The sequence below is a fragment of the Lynx rufus genome, unplaced genomic scaffold (genome assembly GCF_022079265.1).
Source record: "Lynx rufus isolate CCGP_SWC_20201006 ecotype Redwood Valley unplaced genomic scaffold, mLynRuf1.p SCAF_15, whole genome shotgun sequence".
In the NCBI taxonomy this organism is placed as follows: Eukaryota; Metazoa; Chordata; class Mammalia; order Carnivora; family Felidae; genus Lynx; species Lynx rufus.
In genome coordinates this window covers 53,779,944-53,795,625 of record NW_025814829.1, presented here as the reverse complement: position 1 = coordinate 53,795,625, position 15,682 = coordinate 53,779,944, and the positions used below count along the sequence as shown (strand labels likewise).

General features: G+C 51.1%; 1 protein-coding gene across 1 annotated transcript in view; it reads right to left on the bottom strand.

The window, feature by feature from the left end:
* Positions 1-988: 988 nt before the first annotated feature.
* GPA33 (glycoprotein A33) overlaps positions 989-15,682 on the bottom strand; it is a 37,563-nt gene continuing 22,869 nt past the window's right edge. The window contains exons 4-7 of the mRNA XM_047077070.1: positions 7,803-7,955; positions 2,709-2,828; positions 1,993-2,116; positions 989-1,557 (exon numbers count right to left, since the gene is read on the bottom strand). Of these exons, the coding sequence (XP_046933026.1) occupies positions 1,425-1,557; positions 1,993-2,116; positions 2,709-2,828; positions 7,803-7,955 (530 nt within the window). The 3' untranslated portion in view covers positions 989-1,424. The remainder of the gene's footprint in view (positions 1,558-1,992; positions 2,117-2,708; positions 2,829-7,802; positions 7,956-15,682) is intronic.

Sequence of the window (15,682 nt, the reverse complement as noted above, 5' to 3'; positions counted from 1 at the left end):
GTTTTCTCCTCTTTCCCGGGAGGGGCGCCATTTTGGGTATAACCATCTCCACCATTTTCCCTGAAGCCCGGAAACTGACTGCCGAGGCCCGCCATGGTCTGTCCAACACTTTACCTGGAGTGTCTCTCGGCTGCCAGGTATGATTCTGTCCTGTCCCTAGCAACCACTAGAGACAGCCTGACCCTCCTATGGCCATGGGCAATGGGACCCACAGGATCTGACCCTCTAGTCTCAGGCATCACGTCGCCTTCCTCTCCTCGGAAGCAGATGACGTATACAGTAAGTAGACACAAACCCATGAGACACAAGATTTACCTTGGTGGGAACAAGCCCCACGTTAAAAAAAGAAATAAGAATTTCCACTAACAAGTTTATTATTACTGATAGCACTTTGAATGAAGCAACAAATTTAACAACAACTATATATATATATATATATATATAAACTTTTTTACTTCCTTCCCTAAACTAGCAAGGGGGGTTGGGTGGGAGTTGTGAATCTACAAACATATCGCAGAGACCACGGAGGGGGAGACTCAACCTATCAAGGCAGGGACCCGACTTCAGCTGGGGTGAGCACCTGCCAGGAGGGTCATGCGGCTGGGGTAGCTCAGACGTCAACGTAGGGAGAGACTAATGCCCAGGTAATGGCCGTGTGGCCCATGATGAGTGTGGGACAAGGTGACAAGATTGTTCCCATGTGTGGGACGATCCGGAGTCCCTGGGATTTGAGATGGGCCTGCTGGGACGGGGGGGGGGGGGGAGAGGGAGAGGAACTGCATGGGCATCCCAGGCAGAGAGAGAAAGCCAGGAATCCCTGAGGAAGCATGCAGTGGGTTGGAGGTTGCAGTTTCTGGAGTGCATGGGAAATCTGGGGCGGGGGGGGGGGGTGGGGGAGCGGGGAGGAGGAACTGGAAAGGGAGCCGGAGGCCAAAGTGGGTCCCGAAGCAGGGGTTTTCACTTAGGGTGGATAAATCACAGGGAGTCCTTCCTGGACTCATTCTCTCTTTTATTCAACAAATACGCACACAGGCAGGCGCTCCCGAGGCGCCCCCCTGTGTGCACCTGTTGGCAGCCACTGCCCTCCTGAGGCCAATCGAGGGAGCGCCCGGCCCCATGCTGTGCCTTGGGAGCCCCCCCTCCCGGCTCCAGAGGAAGGTGGGGCTGTGGCCTGGTCCAGGGTGAGGTCCAGGGCCCTGAGCTAGGCGGGCGGCAGGGAGAGGTCACTTCCTGGGTGAGGGCACTTGGCAGGGTCAGTCACGAGCGAGATCCCCTTGGCCAGGTCCTCCAGCAGATGATATGGGGAAGAGGCATCCCATCCATGACGGGGACGGAGGGCCAGAAAAATGGGTGAGGAGACGGGAGGCAGGAGCAGAGGCATGAACCGCAATCTTCCCCCGACCCCAGCCTGCAGTGTGCTCCAGTCACCGGTCAGCGTGGCCCGGGGACTCCCGCCCGTAGCTCCTCTCGTCTTCTTGGCTGTAGTCGTCCTCCTCTTCCCTCCCCGTCTGAAGCTCTCTCAGCTGCTCTGGAGGCTTCTGGTAGGCCACCCGATTCCTGCGGGCACGAGGACAGAGGGGAAGGGTTTGCCCTCGTTCTGGCGTCGGGGAGGTGGGCCTAGTGCCCTGCGTGGGAAGAGAGCCACGGGACCTGCCGTCCCTACTCCTCCAGATGCAAAGGGACACTGGGCTGCAGGACGGGCAGGGGGCACAGATTTGCTCTGCTCATGAGCTCAGGGTGTCACGGGAACAGGCCGGCTCCACTAGACAAGGAGGGGCCAGACGGTGGCAGGGGCTCAACCCCAAGCTTGTCCCTGCACAGGCCACAGGAAGCCTGAGGAACCGGGGGCCTTGGAGTCAGGTACCAGGCCTGCAACGCCACCTGGGGGCAGCTGTGCCCAGTGCTGGCATGACTAGAAGAGGCCATGAGGAGCTGTGACGCTTCCTCCCACACTGCTCAGACCCTCGCCAACGGGCGTCCCCAGACACTCACTGCCTTGTGTCCTTGGCCTCGTCCTTCCCCTGGCAACAGCAGCAGTAGACGACAATGCCGATGACAATGATGGCTGCAGCCAGGCCCCCCGCAATGCCCGCATACAAGGCCACGTTCATGGAGGCTGCAAGACACAGAGCAGGGCAGGTGCACCTCCCAGGCCAGAAGCCCAGGCTCTGGGGGCGTGAGCAGAGCTGACGATGACGAACCGTGCTGAGGGATTCCTCTGGAAAGGCCCAGTCCCCCTCCCAGCCCAGGGGCCAGCGCAGCCAGCTTCTAGTAACACTCCATGAGGCATGGCCTTGTAGGAAGGTGACCGGGTGGGGCCGGGGAACACTCTTCAGGATGGAGGTGTATACAAAGATACACAGGCCAATCGACTTGGGTCCCAACACTCCCTGGGCTACCCAGGCTCCTGAAACGTCCTCAGCTGTCAGCCCTGCCAGGTCCTCTCTAGCTTGTCCTTGAGCTGGTCAGAGTGACCGGGTAAGGTCCAGACTCTGTGGCAGCTGACTCTGGGCACTTCCCCATAGCCACCGAGCAGCCCTAAGGGCGGGCGGGACCGAGCAGGTCTTCAGAAGTCAGTCTGAGGCTCTTCTTCCAAGAACCAAGGGAACAGGACTGGCCTCTAGACAAGGGAGCCTGGGACAGGAGCGTCTGGCCTTCGGCCACCCCCCTTACCCTTCTCCCTCCCCCCACGCCCAAACTGCTCTTACGAGGTCTGACAGCCACAGTGATGTTACAGGACTTCTCCCCCACCTCATTTCTGGAGGTGCAGATGTAATACCCCGACATGTCTGTGGAGATGTTCTTCAGAGACAAAGTCTGGCCTGTGACTGGGAAGGAAGGACAGTCAGGGTGAGGAGACCGGTCACCGCAGTTTAGTGGAAACAGCTGGGATTTCGGAAGCCTGACTTCCTAGGTGGATACGAGCACTGCCACTGAACTTGTCTGAGCCTCGTCCGTAAGGTGGACAAAATGTCCACCTCCGGGCCTTCTAGAACAAATGCAGGCAGGAAGAGCAACTCTGAAGTGCTTAGAATTCAAACCCCCTGGGTTCGCAGCCTGGTTCCGCCACTGATTAATGTTGCGGCTTTGGCCCAGGAATTTAGGTGCACTGAACCTTAGCTTCTTTATTTACAAATGGAAATAGTCATAATCCGCGGCGCACATGGTAACTGTGAGCATAAAATGAGGTACTAATCGATACAAGCCCACGGCAGAATGCCTGGTGTATTGCAAGTGCTCAGGAAACATAAAATACGTTAGGCATGACATGAAAATGCTTTGTAAGTAGAAAATGTGGCTGTAACCACTTTTATGATCTTCCGAAACCGAATCCCTTAGCTTGGACTCATGGGAGAAGTCTCTAAGAAATCAAGAACGGTCCAGTTGTCCTCATGAGACACCGTCCTGCTGAATCTGTGATCCTGTGGGTTTCTTCACCTGGAAAGGGAGAGCTTTATGCTTACACGTACTTCCTGTCCTCAAAGACGCTTCGTCATAACTGCTGTTTGGAGTGGAGAGTGAGAGACCTTTCCGTCTAATTTGCTGCAGAGTCAACCTCATAAGATTCTGCTGCCACCAGGTGGTTCCGTCTCATCCAGAGGAGACATCTGACATGGCAAGCAGGATCTAGTCACGGCACTGCTCAGAGGTGGCCTACCAGCTCCAGTAACAGGTCCTGGCTTTCTCTGACTTATTTCACTTAGCATTACACTCTGTAGGTCCATCCATTGCAAATGGCAAGATGTCATTCATTTTATGGCCGAATTATATATATATATATATATATATAATCCAATATATATAATCCATTATATATATATATATATATATATATATCACTTCTTATCCATTCAACAATCAATGTACACTTGGGCTGCTTCAATATCTTGGCTATTGTCAACAATGCTGCTATAAACATAGGGGTGCGCGTATCCCTTTGAATTCGTGTTTTTGTATTCTTTGGGTAAATACTTTAACTTTCTGAGGAAACGCCATCTTGTTTTCCACATACTTGAAATTTAAGAAACAAAACGAATGAGGGGCGCCTGGGTGGCTCAGTCAGTTAAGCGCCCGACTTCAGCTCAGGTCATGATCTCATGGTCCGTGAGCTCGAGCCCCGCATTGGGCTCTGGGCTGACAGCTCAGAGCCTGAAGCCTGCTTCGGATTCTGTCTGCCTCTCTGTCTCTGCCCTCCCCTCACTCACACTCTGTATGTCTCTCTCTCTCTATCAAAAATAAAGAAACATTAACAAAAAGAAACAAAACAAATGAGCGAAGAGGAAAGAGAGAGCGAGAAATCAAGAAACAGGCTATTATTAATAGAGAACAAATTGATGGGCAACAGAAGGGAAGAGGGTGTGGGGTGGGTTAAAGAGGTGATGGGGATTAAGAAGTGTACTTGTGGCGATGCGCATTGGATGTTGTACGGAATTGTTGAATCACTATAGGTTATACTTGAAACTCATATAACATTGTATGTTAACTAACTGGAATTGAAATTAAAACTTAAAAGAAAAATAGCAAAGGCCAGGCGTCCTAATATGATCACAGGGTTACAGATCTGGTCCTGCATTCACACCAGCTTTATCTGTTGCCAATTCTCCTGGTGTCCAGACCAGGCCCTGCCCCGCCTCCACGCTCTGGCAAGATAGTCGCTTGGTGTGGATTTTCCTGGTCTGGATGTGCTACCCGCTAGACTTCCTCAAGGACGATTTCCTACGATTTTTTTAACAATCGTGTCTGGACGGCGGACCAAATATTTCCATCTCCAATGTCACAGAGGTAACTGGAGGCTCAGAGAAGCCAAGGTACTTGCCCAAGGTAGCAAAATTAAGAAATGACCAAGCGTCACAAAAGTCCTGTTTTAGGTCTAGAACTCCCTGGAGCAACTGACAGTTGTCTTCAAAAATACATATACATTCTAAAAACAACGTATGTTCGTTATAAGACTTTGTACATGACATTAAGCTATTATTTCAATTCAGTCCAGTCCAGAAAATCTTCGGAGGCTGCTCGCATCAGCTCGAAACAAGATGAGGAGGGTCTGTGTCCTCCTGGTAGGAAAATGCTAGATATGAAACCAGGGTGACCACAGGGTGATTAGAGTTCAAAGCGGAAATGCTATTTGGGTTTACAGTAAGGGAGTTTAAACTCATCCGAAGGGGCAGGGAAAGCCGGTATAAAGAGCAGAGAATAAAATAAAATCATCTATAATCTCACCAGCTAGAAATAACAGCTGGTGATTTGGGTTATTTTCTTCCAATCTTTCCCCATGCACTTTCTTTAGATTCTTCCCTTGAAACCCACAACAGTATTTCTATACTGTACAGTATTTCTATACAGTATTTCACTCTCTATAAAATGCTACCTCTTCTCTCCTATAGTCTCACATACCTCTGAGTGTTTTCTGGAACATTGCTTACATGTGACATTAACATACGGTGCTAAGAAAGGGGTCCATGACCTAACAATTTTAGACATCATCAAGAGAGGGTTAAATCCGTTTTTGAAGAACACAACTCTTAGAGCTTCTAATATGCTAATGAGCACCGCGTATCCATAAAATGGGCGTTATAGAAGGGATACAGGGAGTGCTGATGCGTAGGGGCACTTGGACCCCAATGTTTATAGCAGCACTTTCAACAATAGCCAATTTATCGAAAGAGCCTAAATGTCCATCAACTGACAAATGGATAAAGAAGTTATGGGTTCTATATACAATGGAATGCTCCTTGGCAATGAGAAAGAATGAAATCCTGCCATTTGCAGCAACGTGGATGGAACTGGAGGGTATTATGCTGAGTGAAATAAGTCAGTCATAGAAGGACAGATATCGTATGTTTTCACTCATATGTGGATCTTGAGAAACTTAAAAGAAGACCATGGGGGAAAGGAAGGGGAAAAAATAGTCACAGAGAGGGAGGGAGGCAAACCATAAGAGACTCTTAAATACAGAGAACAAACGGAGGGTGGATGGGGATGTGGGGGAGAGGGGAAAGTGGGTGATGGGCATGGAGGAGGGCACCTGTTGGGATGAGTACTGGCTATGTATGGAAGCCAATTTGACAATAAATTACATTTAAAAAATAAAAAAAAATGGGGGTTATAGTATTAACGGTCTTATTTTGTAAACTAACCCGATTTTTTTTTTTTTTTTTAAGAGGCATCTAGAAGGAACACACTTTGGGAAATGCTCTATGACCCTGGGAATACTTAGGGGGTCTATAGCCCCTATCAGAATCCCACTCCTCAGAGTGAGAGATGCGGTCTACGTGTAAGGTATACACACACAGCACATTGCAGACAGATGAGGACAGAAGACTTCAGAGTGTCTCCTCGGACCTTCCGGTTATCAGAGGCCAGCTTTGGGCTCCGGGCCTTGTTCCTCAAAGGGAACGGTGGACATTAGAAACTGCTCTGGGATTAACCAGTGCATATCCAGTGCCACAAGACCTGTTCTTATCCTGACTTGGGGCTCCCAAGCCCCTTTTCCTCTTGGAAAGGACCTGGCACAGTTTTTTGAAAGTCCGCTGAAGCTAACGTTTCCGCTGCAGTGGCGGCACCTTGTGGTCAACAAGGGGGACACAATGGGAAGTCAGCCTCCCACTTCCCAGGGCTCCTGCTGGAGAGAGATTTCCCCACCGAGGAACCCTGGTCTCCCAGGGGCCCTGATGTCGAATTGGCAAGATTTAGCTTTCCCGTTCCCGGCCGCTCTCCACTCGTCCCCCCCAACCCCGATCCTATGGCTTCTCCGCAAGCTCGGGCTGCCACCTCTCATCCAGGACCCTCAAGATCCTCCCTGGCTGCGGGGCCTGTGCCCACCCCTCAACCTTTCAAGAACCTCCTCCCCTAAAGTGCTCTAGCCCCCAGAATTACCCTTCCCTCCTTCACTGATACCCCAATCCCTACTCCATCAGTTCATGACGCTCAGCTGACTGGGGTGGGGTTTACCAAGGATGTTCAGAACTATCACACATGGGATCTCCTCTTATCCTCCTTACAGCCCTCAGGGAAGGTGGTATAACGATCATCCTGGTTTTCCAGATGAGGATAAGTGTCAGAGGGGCTGTAAGTGACTTACAGCTACAAAGTGTCGAGGTCAGGACTGAAATTCCTGTTTGGAACGGGCTGTATGTTGAGCCCAGGGACGGGGGACTTTTTTTTTTTCAGTTTGTTTCCTGACCAAAGGTCAAATACCAAGCTTCCCAGTACAAAGCTGGTGTCCAGGCAACCACAGCTGAACCTACCGTGTCCTTTTCTGAGAATGTGGGACCCTTACAGCGGACCTGGTCATGTGGGTGGGCACGCCCATAAACAGGGGCCAGGTTTGGGAAGCTGAGGTTCAGCGGAATCTAAGATGAACCAGCCTGGATCTGGAATGGGTATGAGAAATTCCCACCCTTGAGTGGAGCCATAGAGTTAGACTGGGGGCCTCAAATGTATCCTTCAGGGCATGACCGTAGTCAAAATTAAAATCCTCCTCTCCTCAGTGCTTTTGCACAGAGTGGTTATCCAGACACGCTCATTCAAGAGAATTGAGTTGCGGGGAATGAAGATAACAAATGAACATTTACTATGTGCTTCCACTGAGTGCTTTACATGAGTCACTTTTATTTCCCACAACAACCTATAAGATGGGTATTGTCACGAGTTAACTTAGAGATGCTGCAAGATATCAAAGGCTGACTGCAGGGTGGGGGAAAGGGACGGCCTTCGGGGGGGCCTGATTGGTCAGCCTCAGCCCATCACCTGCATCTTGGGGTGGGCGGGGCACCTGTCTTCCCCGCTGTCTTCCCTGTTACCTGGTGGGGCTGGCCGCTCCTGGTTCAGGATGTCGTAGGTCCTCCAGCTGTACTGAGGGGCAGGAGAGCCCTCCTTTGATTGGCAGGTCAGCCGGATGTTGTTCCCAATGATGGTGTCTCCCTCGATGCCACACTCTGGTTTGGAGGGTTGGACTGTGTAGGCGAAGGACCAAAGAGAAGGCATGAATCAGGCGGGACTTTGGGGACAGCCACCTCCTGGCCCAGAAATACACACATACTGCTTTGTTTGTTCTCAGGTGGAGAAGTTCATAGCCTGGTGGTGACAAATACTGCTGGAAGGTCAGTGCAGCCCGAAGTATCTCCTCCGTGGCCTGTCACCATCACAGAGAGTCAGTGCCACAGGAAGCATCCTGAGTGCAAGATTAGAGTCACCACTGTTATAAAGGTGGGTGACACTGAGGCCCAGAGAGAAGACTAGGCAAGAGCCTGGTGGGACTGGAACCCAGGTCATCTGACTTCCACTTCCAGTGCTCTCTCCACCAGCCCATTCAAGTTCCCCCTAATGTTGGCTCATCTGTGCCATTTTAGGGAAATCTTGCAATCCCTCAGTGTTCCCATCTGTAAGACAAGGGGACAATAGACTTTTTCTGTAAAGGGTCAAAGGTAATATTTTGGACTTCGTGAGCCACATGGCGCTCTGTCACTGCTTCGACTTTTTAAATAAAGCTTTATACACACAAAAACCATTCTTAGCTTTCAGGCCATGTATGAACAGGCCCAGGCTGGATTTGGCCACATCTGCCCACCCCTGGATTAGGGGAAAACCCCTCTCTCTGGAGCCCTTCAACTCAAACTTCTTAGGAATATTCCCTTTGTGTTAAGCATGACCCTTGTCCCATGTTTTGCTGATAAAACGCAACTGCTCGGAGCAACTGGGTGATTGGAAAAACCCCAGGGGGCAGCAGAGTTGCATTCTGGGTGGAAAATGAGGACAGAAAGGAGGGGGGGCTGGACAGAGAGGCAGAGACAGGGAAAGGGAAGCCTACAGAAAGGAGGCTCCAAAAACCAACAGCCCCCCTGAACTCAATCCTAACCTGATCTCCCATAATTCCTGAAGACCTTAAGCCGGTGTTTTTCACTCGGCACTAACTACCACTGTGTAGGGGGGTTCATTCTACAAACCATATTGGGCACCTATTATGTCTGATACCGCTGGGCACTGGGACGACATAGTGAGCGACTTCCTGTGTTCAAGGAATCCGGTGGGGACGAGAGACAAGTAATTGGACAATGACCAGGCAGGAGGCAAGGCTGCTAGGGTAGGGAAGGGACTCTGACCCCATCGCACCCTGAGCTGGGACCTGAAGGAAGAATGAGACTAAACAAGGCCAATAATGGAGGTGGTGGTGGTCAGAGAGGTGAGGGCACTCCACACAGAGGGAACAGCATGTGCAAAGGCTCTGAGGCAGGAAGAAGCATCAAGTATGCGTGAGGTTTCAGGTAGTGTCCTTGGGGCAGGGAAGGGGAGGACACGCAGTGCAGAGGGCTATTACTGAACTGCTGTGTGGCAGGCCTGTCCCCTCCACCTCTTTCTTTAGACCCTTGCCCAGGAAATAGTGCTGCACTGAGTGGTCACGGAGCGTGGAGCCTGCCTTCCGGTCTTGCGTAGCCCCACCAGGAGTTGCTGGGGGAAGCTACCCAGAATGCACCTCTCCCTGCCAACCAGAACCAGGTTTTCTCTGAAACAGGCAGGGGGTTTGTAGGTGTGACCCACATCTCCTGCTGCTTTAGGGAGGGCCAGCCAGGTGTGGGACAAGCATGGAACACATTACAGGTGCTCCCCTATGCCAGCCCGGTTGGACAGCCCCTAAACCTAAGAGGCCCGAAGTTCAAGAACAGGCTTCTTACATCCTGGTCCAGGCGCCAGGAGTGAAGCAGCCCGGGAAGGAAGAGGCTGCTGCCTTCACCGCCCTGACAAGGAGCCCTCCTCTCTGCTGGCCCAGCAAGCAGGTACGGGGGGGGGGGGGGGGGGGGACGGCTTCCCAAGAGACTGGCTCTAGGTCAGGGCTGCGGAGCCAAGCTTTGCCTCTGCACTCTCCAGAGGTACAGGAACATCCCTCTCCACTCATCAAAAGCATCACCCTGTTGCCCAGTATGCCTTTACCAAGGGACTAAAACTTTATTTCACAGAGAGCTGGCTGAAAATACAGTATCCCCTGAGAAGTGTCACAACAACCAGCGTCATACGAAGTGCGCATAAATGTAGCCAGGCCCCTCTGCGTCCAGGTTTCTCTCTGGGATCCAAGACAAAAAGGGGAGACGAGGGTCCGAGGCAAAGGAGCATAGAAAAGCAATCTGAACAAACCGGAGGCTAGCTTTGCTAGGGGAAATTATCAAGGCAAATCCTGAACTCACTCCGGAGGCAGAAGAGATGACAAGAGACCAACCAGCGCCTAGGAGGCCAGCCTTCCGGAGGAATGTGTCAGTATTTGTCACCCCGGGGCCATTAACCTCAGCCCCCAAGCTGCCCTCCCGCCTCAACCCAGCGCTCCCGCCCTCACTCTGTCCAGACCCTTCTCTAAGGGTTCCCTCCCCAGCCTCTACCCCATCCGAACTAGCTAGGGCCTCGAGTCAGCTCTAGTTCAAATAGTCCCTCCGCCCGCTGCGCGGCTGTGAGGCCTGCGGGGCTCCCGGAGATCCCGGGTTCTGGGTGGGCTCGTCCTTCCCCCCAGTTTGTAGCTGGAAGGATTTCAGGAGCCGGAGCGCTGGGGGGGGCCAGCCCGGGGCGCTAGGGCACCGCGTCGCTCCACAGCCCGCCCCTCCCGCCGAGGACGCCAGGGGGCGCCAGAGGCCGGGGAGACGGGCTGTCCCGCCCCCGGGCCAGGTGGCTTCCCCGGCTCGGTGACCAGCTCCGTGGGCTCCGCCTCCGTCCGGAAGCTCTCGGCTCGGTGTTTACGGTGAGGTCACCCGGCCCGAGGGGGCGGCCCCGTATAATTAAAGCCCTTCTGCCTAAAAATAACCCAGTGGCAAAGGCATTTGGAAACTTTTTTTTTTTTTTTAAGATTTTGATGGGCTTCCTTAACCTTTGGTACAAAATGATTTCTCACTTTCTTTCGCGCTCTCTTCCTCTGTTTGAAAGCAAAACGTTGGTTTCACCGAGTTCCACCTTCCCAGATTAAACTGTATCTTTTGCCCTCCCAGCTAGCCAGTCCCCGTCTTACAATGAAGCTGGCCCTGAGAGGGGAGGGAGGAGGCGGACGTTCACACTAAGGTGACGTCTGGGTGCCCAGCCCCGAACCAGCGCGTTGGCCGCTGAACACGGGAGCTGCTTAAGGGAAGCCGGAAGGAGACAGAATCAGCCAGAAAAGGACCAGGGGAAGCGAGGGATTCAGCCGGGGGCTACCAGGCAATCAGCAGTGCAGAATAGAAACCAGCGAAAAATGCGCGTTTTCTTGGCTTGGTGCTCTCTCTCTCTCCCGGGAGCTGATGCAGATAAAAAACGAAGAGCTATGCGCACAGAACGGTTTGTTGCAACATTGTTTACAAAGCCTTAATTGGAACGGGCTGCATGTTCCGTCCAGGGACGGGGGACGCTGCACCCACTTGCTGGAACTGCGGGGGGGCTTCGAGGGCGCTCAGGGCTAGGGCAGCAGGAAGTGCTACGTGTTAGGCTACAAATTCGGTCAGTCGGGGACCGAGCTGAAGTAAACGCGCACAAGCATAAAACCTAGGGACGCCACTGAATTTCTTTTTTAGTTTCTCTCCCTCTCTCTTTTTTTTTTTCTTATTAGTATTTTTAAGAGGGGAGGGATCACCAGACGCCCTTATATGTGTTTGGATCAAGGTCGCTACACTGGGAGACAGCGGGCGAGCAGAGCTCCTTGAGCTCTGTGTACTTGAGTCTCTTACGCGAGGAGCCCTCCAGACAGCAGGCCCCCTGCTCGAACGAACGGAGCTAGCTAGCCCAACACATCGGGGCACGCCACCTAGATTGGGAGCAACTAAAACACAGCGGTAAAAATGCTATAGAGGATAGAGTGTGACGATGACAGCCTGGTCCCTGAGATGAGAGGGGGTGGGGATGTTTCCAAGGGTCTAAGACCCTCTAGAGCTCCCAGTGAAGACGCAGAAACCATGGCTCGTGCACTCACCGGCCGTCTCCCAGACCCTAAGCAAAGACCTTCCCGGAGAAGAGCAGTTACAGACTCTCGCTTATCAATGAGCGTCGTGTCCAAGATGTGGGTGTTCTATGGGCAAACGAGGGCTAGGGGCGCATCCAGGGCTGACACGGCTTTGCCCCCTCCAACCTTCTTTTGTTGGCCCCGGGCAAAGCACAAGTTACTGCCTGGGGCGCGATCAAACATCATCCTCAAGCTTACGTCTGCTATCCACTCAAAGAGACGGTACTTTGAAAAGGAGAATCAATCTAGAAGAATTCGGGAATCATCCTGAACTGCGCCCATTGCTGGCTGGGAGTGGCAGGCTTACGAGGTGGAGCAGTGAAGGGCTTTGCGTTTGGGCTGTCCTGTTTCCATGGAAGCTTGGAGAATTTTCTACAGGTCATTCAACCTCTCGAGCCTCAGTGTTCTCTTCATCAAGCATGAGTGTTAATGTCCGCTTCCACCGATAGATTGCAAAGATTAGAAGCCCTGATATCTGTAAAGCTCTCAGATGCCTGGTGCATACCTGGTGCTCAGTAAATGGGAGCCGTCAGCACCATGAATTTCTGGCAACTTTCACACAGACAGAGGTCATTGCAAGTTGATGGTAGTTTTCTCTCTATTTAAGATAAATCCCCTCTGTTTGCAGAGCAGGAGGACACAAAGAATTTGGCTTTGGGGATGGGTGCAGGGTTGTGAAAGGGTTCCTTGCTTGCCTCCTGCACACAAAGAAAGGCTCCGCATTTGTCCACAGGAGGCCTGGAATATTCTACAGAGATGCCTTGTTATTGAAGGTCATTGAATCTGATAATACATCTTCCTAGATGAGAGGACTTAATATTTTTAACATGTCATTCCTTTGCAAATTAGGGTGTAAATTGACCATACTTCCAGTAAACTTTTATTTTTTTAATTTATTTTTTAATGTTTATTTATTTGAGAGAGAGAGAATAAGCAGGGGGTGGGCAGAGAGAGAGGGAGGCACAGAATCCAAAGCAGGCTCCAGCCTCTGAGCTGTCAGCACAGAGCCTGACACAAGACTGAAACTCACAAACTGTGAGATCATGACCCGAGCTGCAATCAGCCGCTTAACCGACTGAGCCACCCAGGCACCCCCAATCAACTTTTATTTTAAACTAAGCAACATGTTAAAAATTAACATGGAAGAGTAAATGTGTAAAAACTGACAACATTGTTTGGGAAAAGTTTAGCAAGAAAAGATATTACACGGTGCCAGATATTAAAAGCCTGATAGCTCCAACTAAAATATACATATCAATCCTGATTCTAAACATGCTGTAATCAAAACCATGTCATATCAGCAGAGGAATAATCAAAAGGAAAATGAACAAAATGAAGAGTAAAAAAACAGCCATGTCTGTGTAAGAACTTAATATGTGACAAAGCTGGAAGTCTGGTGAAATGATAAGTGTTTCTTTGTTGCAGCAAATGATGCCGATGTCATTGACTGTCCATTTGGAAGAAAACAAAGTTAAACTCCCAGCATCCTATTTACACAAATAAATTCCAGATATAATAAAGGTCTGAGTGTAAAAAATAAGACTTAAAGACATAAGGAAAGAACATTAAGTTCATTTTTATAGTCCCAAAGGCAGTGGAGAGAGACGTTCATGACAAGGGGCCCCAAATGCATGACAGAAATCGTCAACAAGACGAAGATCGGGACTTCTGTGTCTCAGAATTTCCACCACAACTTCCAGGACGGCAAGTGTCCTCAGAATTAAGGAGAAGCATGAGAAAGGTCCCAGCAGCCTCTCCAGGAGCAAACCCTTGGGTTATCCGTCACCCTCCTCCCACCCACGGGAAAGAAGCCTGGAGGTTCATTAGGAAGGAGATTCCTCTGAGGAAGTGCTCAGGAATAGAGATCCGGAAGCATTTCCCTCCTTTTTTTTTTGTTTGTTTTAAGTTTTTATTTTGTTTCTTTTGAGAGAGAGACACAGAGAGAGAGTGGGGGGGGGAGGGCAGAGAGAGAGAGAGAGAGAGAGAGTCCCAAGCAGGCTCCGCACTGTCAGTACAGAGCCCAGGAGGGGGCTCGAACTCACGGACCATGAGATCATGACCTGAGCGGAAATCAAGAGTCAGACGCTTAACTGACTGAGTGACCCAGGCGCCCCTCCCCACCTCCTTCTTTTAGAAGTGAAGGAGGCATGTCCCCCATCTCAAGTCAGGGAGGCACCCAGAGAATCCCACGTGGAGACTGGGGTGCTCTGCCATTAGAGCGAGCATCTCTCATTCCCTGGCCGAAGCTCCCTGAGTGACGGAAACCTGTAAGCTCCTGGGTGCTGATCCTGCAACCCGATGATGGAAGGACTTTATAGTCGCTCCTGCGTTTCTGGGGACCCATCTGAAGACTGTGGGGCCTGCCTGTTGCCGAGAGAAGCTGGCCGGAGCAGGCTGCGAAGGCAGGGTGAGGGCGGGGGCCGATTCGTGTCATACGGAAGGACTCTGCCTGCTGGGCTGCAGGGAGCCCAGAGTGGGTGCGCGGAGAGCAGGAGTGAGTGTCACAAGCAGGGGCTGGGTAGAGAAAAGGAGGGGGGCACACACACTACCTGTGTCAGGTGGAGGAACCCACCATGCACCCCCAAAAAGGCTGTGGTGGGGAGGTCCGCCGTGACTGGAATTGTATGAGGGCCAGGACGGAGATGTACCTGGTCCAGCCAGGGGAGCAGGCCTTTGCCTTTTCCCCTTTATCCCTGCCTCCCTTGGCCATGGCCTCAGAGGAGCCACATGGCCTCGCGGGGTGGAAGGAGTTGGACTAAGGAGGGGAAGGAGACAGACCCAAGCCCTCACTCCCCGCCGCTGGTCCCTAAGCTTTAGGGGGTTGGGCCCGATTGGGGGATAGTGAGGCCTATTAGCGGCTGGATTAAGATTTTGATTTAGGCTCAACTGATTTTTTTTTTTCACCTAACGAATGAACAATATTTACGAAAATTTAAAAGATAGGTAACATTCGGTACTGGTAAGGATATGGGGACACAGTTATGCTCAGATAATGCTCCCAGCAATGTAAGTTGCTCTGGGGAAAACACTTTGCCGGGACGGATTGCCATTTAATGAGAGCATAGTCTTTGACCCAGAAATCCTACTTTTTTTTTTTTTAATTTTTTTTCCACGTTTTTATTTATTTTTGGGACAGAGAGAGACAGAGCATGAAGGGGGAGGGGCAGAGAGAGAGGGAGACACAGAATCGGAAACAGGCTCCAGGCTTTGAGCCATCAGCCCAGAGCCTGACGCGGGGCTCGAGCCCATGGAACGTGAGATCGTGACCTGAGCTGAAGTCGGACGCTTAACCGACTGCGCCACCCAGGCGCCCCTGGAAATCCTACTTTTAAGAATCTATCCAATAAAAATAAAAACAACGGAGTGGAAGAATATCTATGTATCTATTGATATCAGTATTGTGCAGACAAAAAACAATGGGAACAGCCTGAGAATATCCATCAGTATGGAACAGTGGAACAAATCGTAGTACATCCATGTGACCGAACGTATGCTAATAGGTAGCTCTATCAATATTGACCTGGAAAAATATGCACGTAACATTACCCAAGATAAGTTGCAGGGTGATCTTTATAATATGATCTCTTTTTTTTTCCCAAAGGAAAGGAAAGAAAGAAAAAGTGTGTGTGTGTGTGTGTGTGTGTGTGTGTGTACATGCACACGCATGTGCGCATGTGCGTGTTTTGAAAGCACATGGAGAAAAGTATGGAAGAATCCACATCAGTACCACCACTAGTT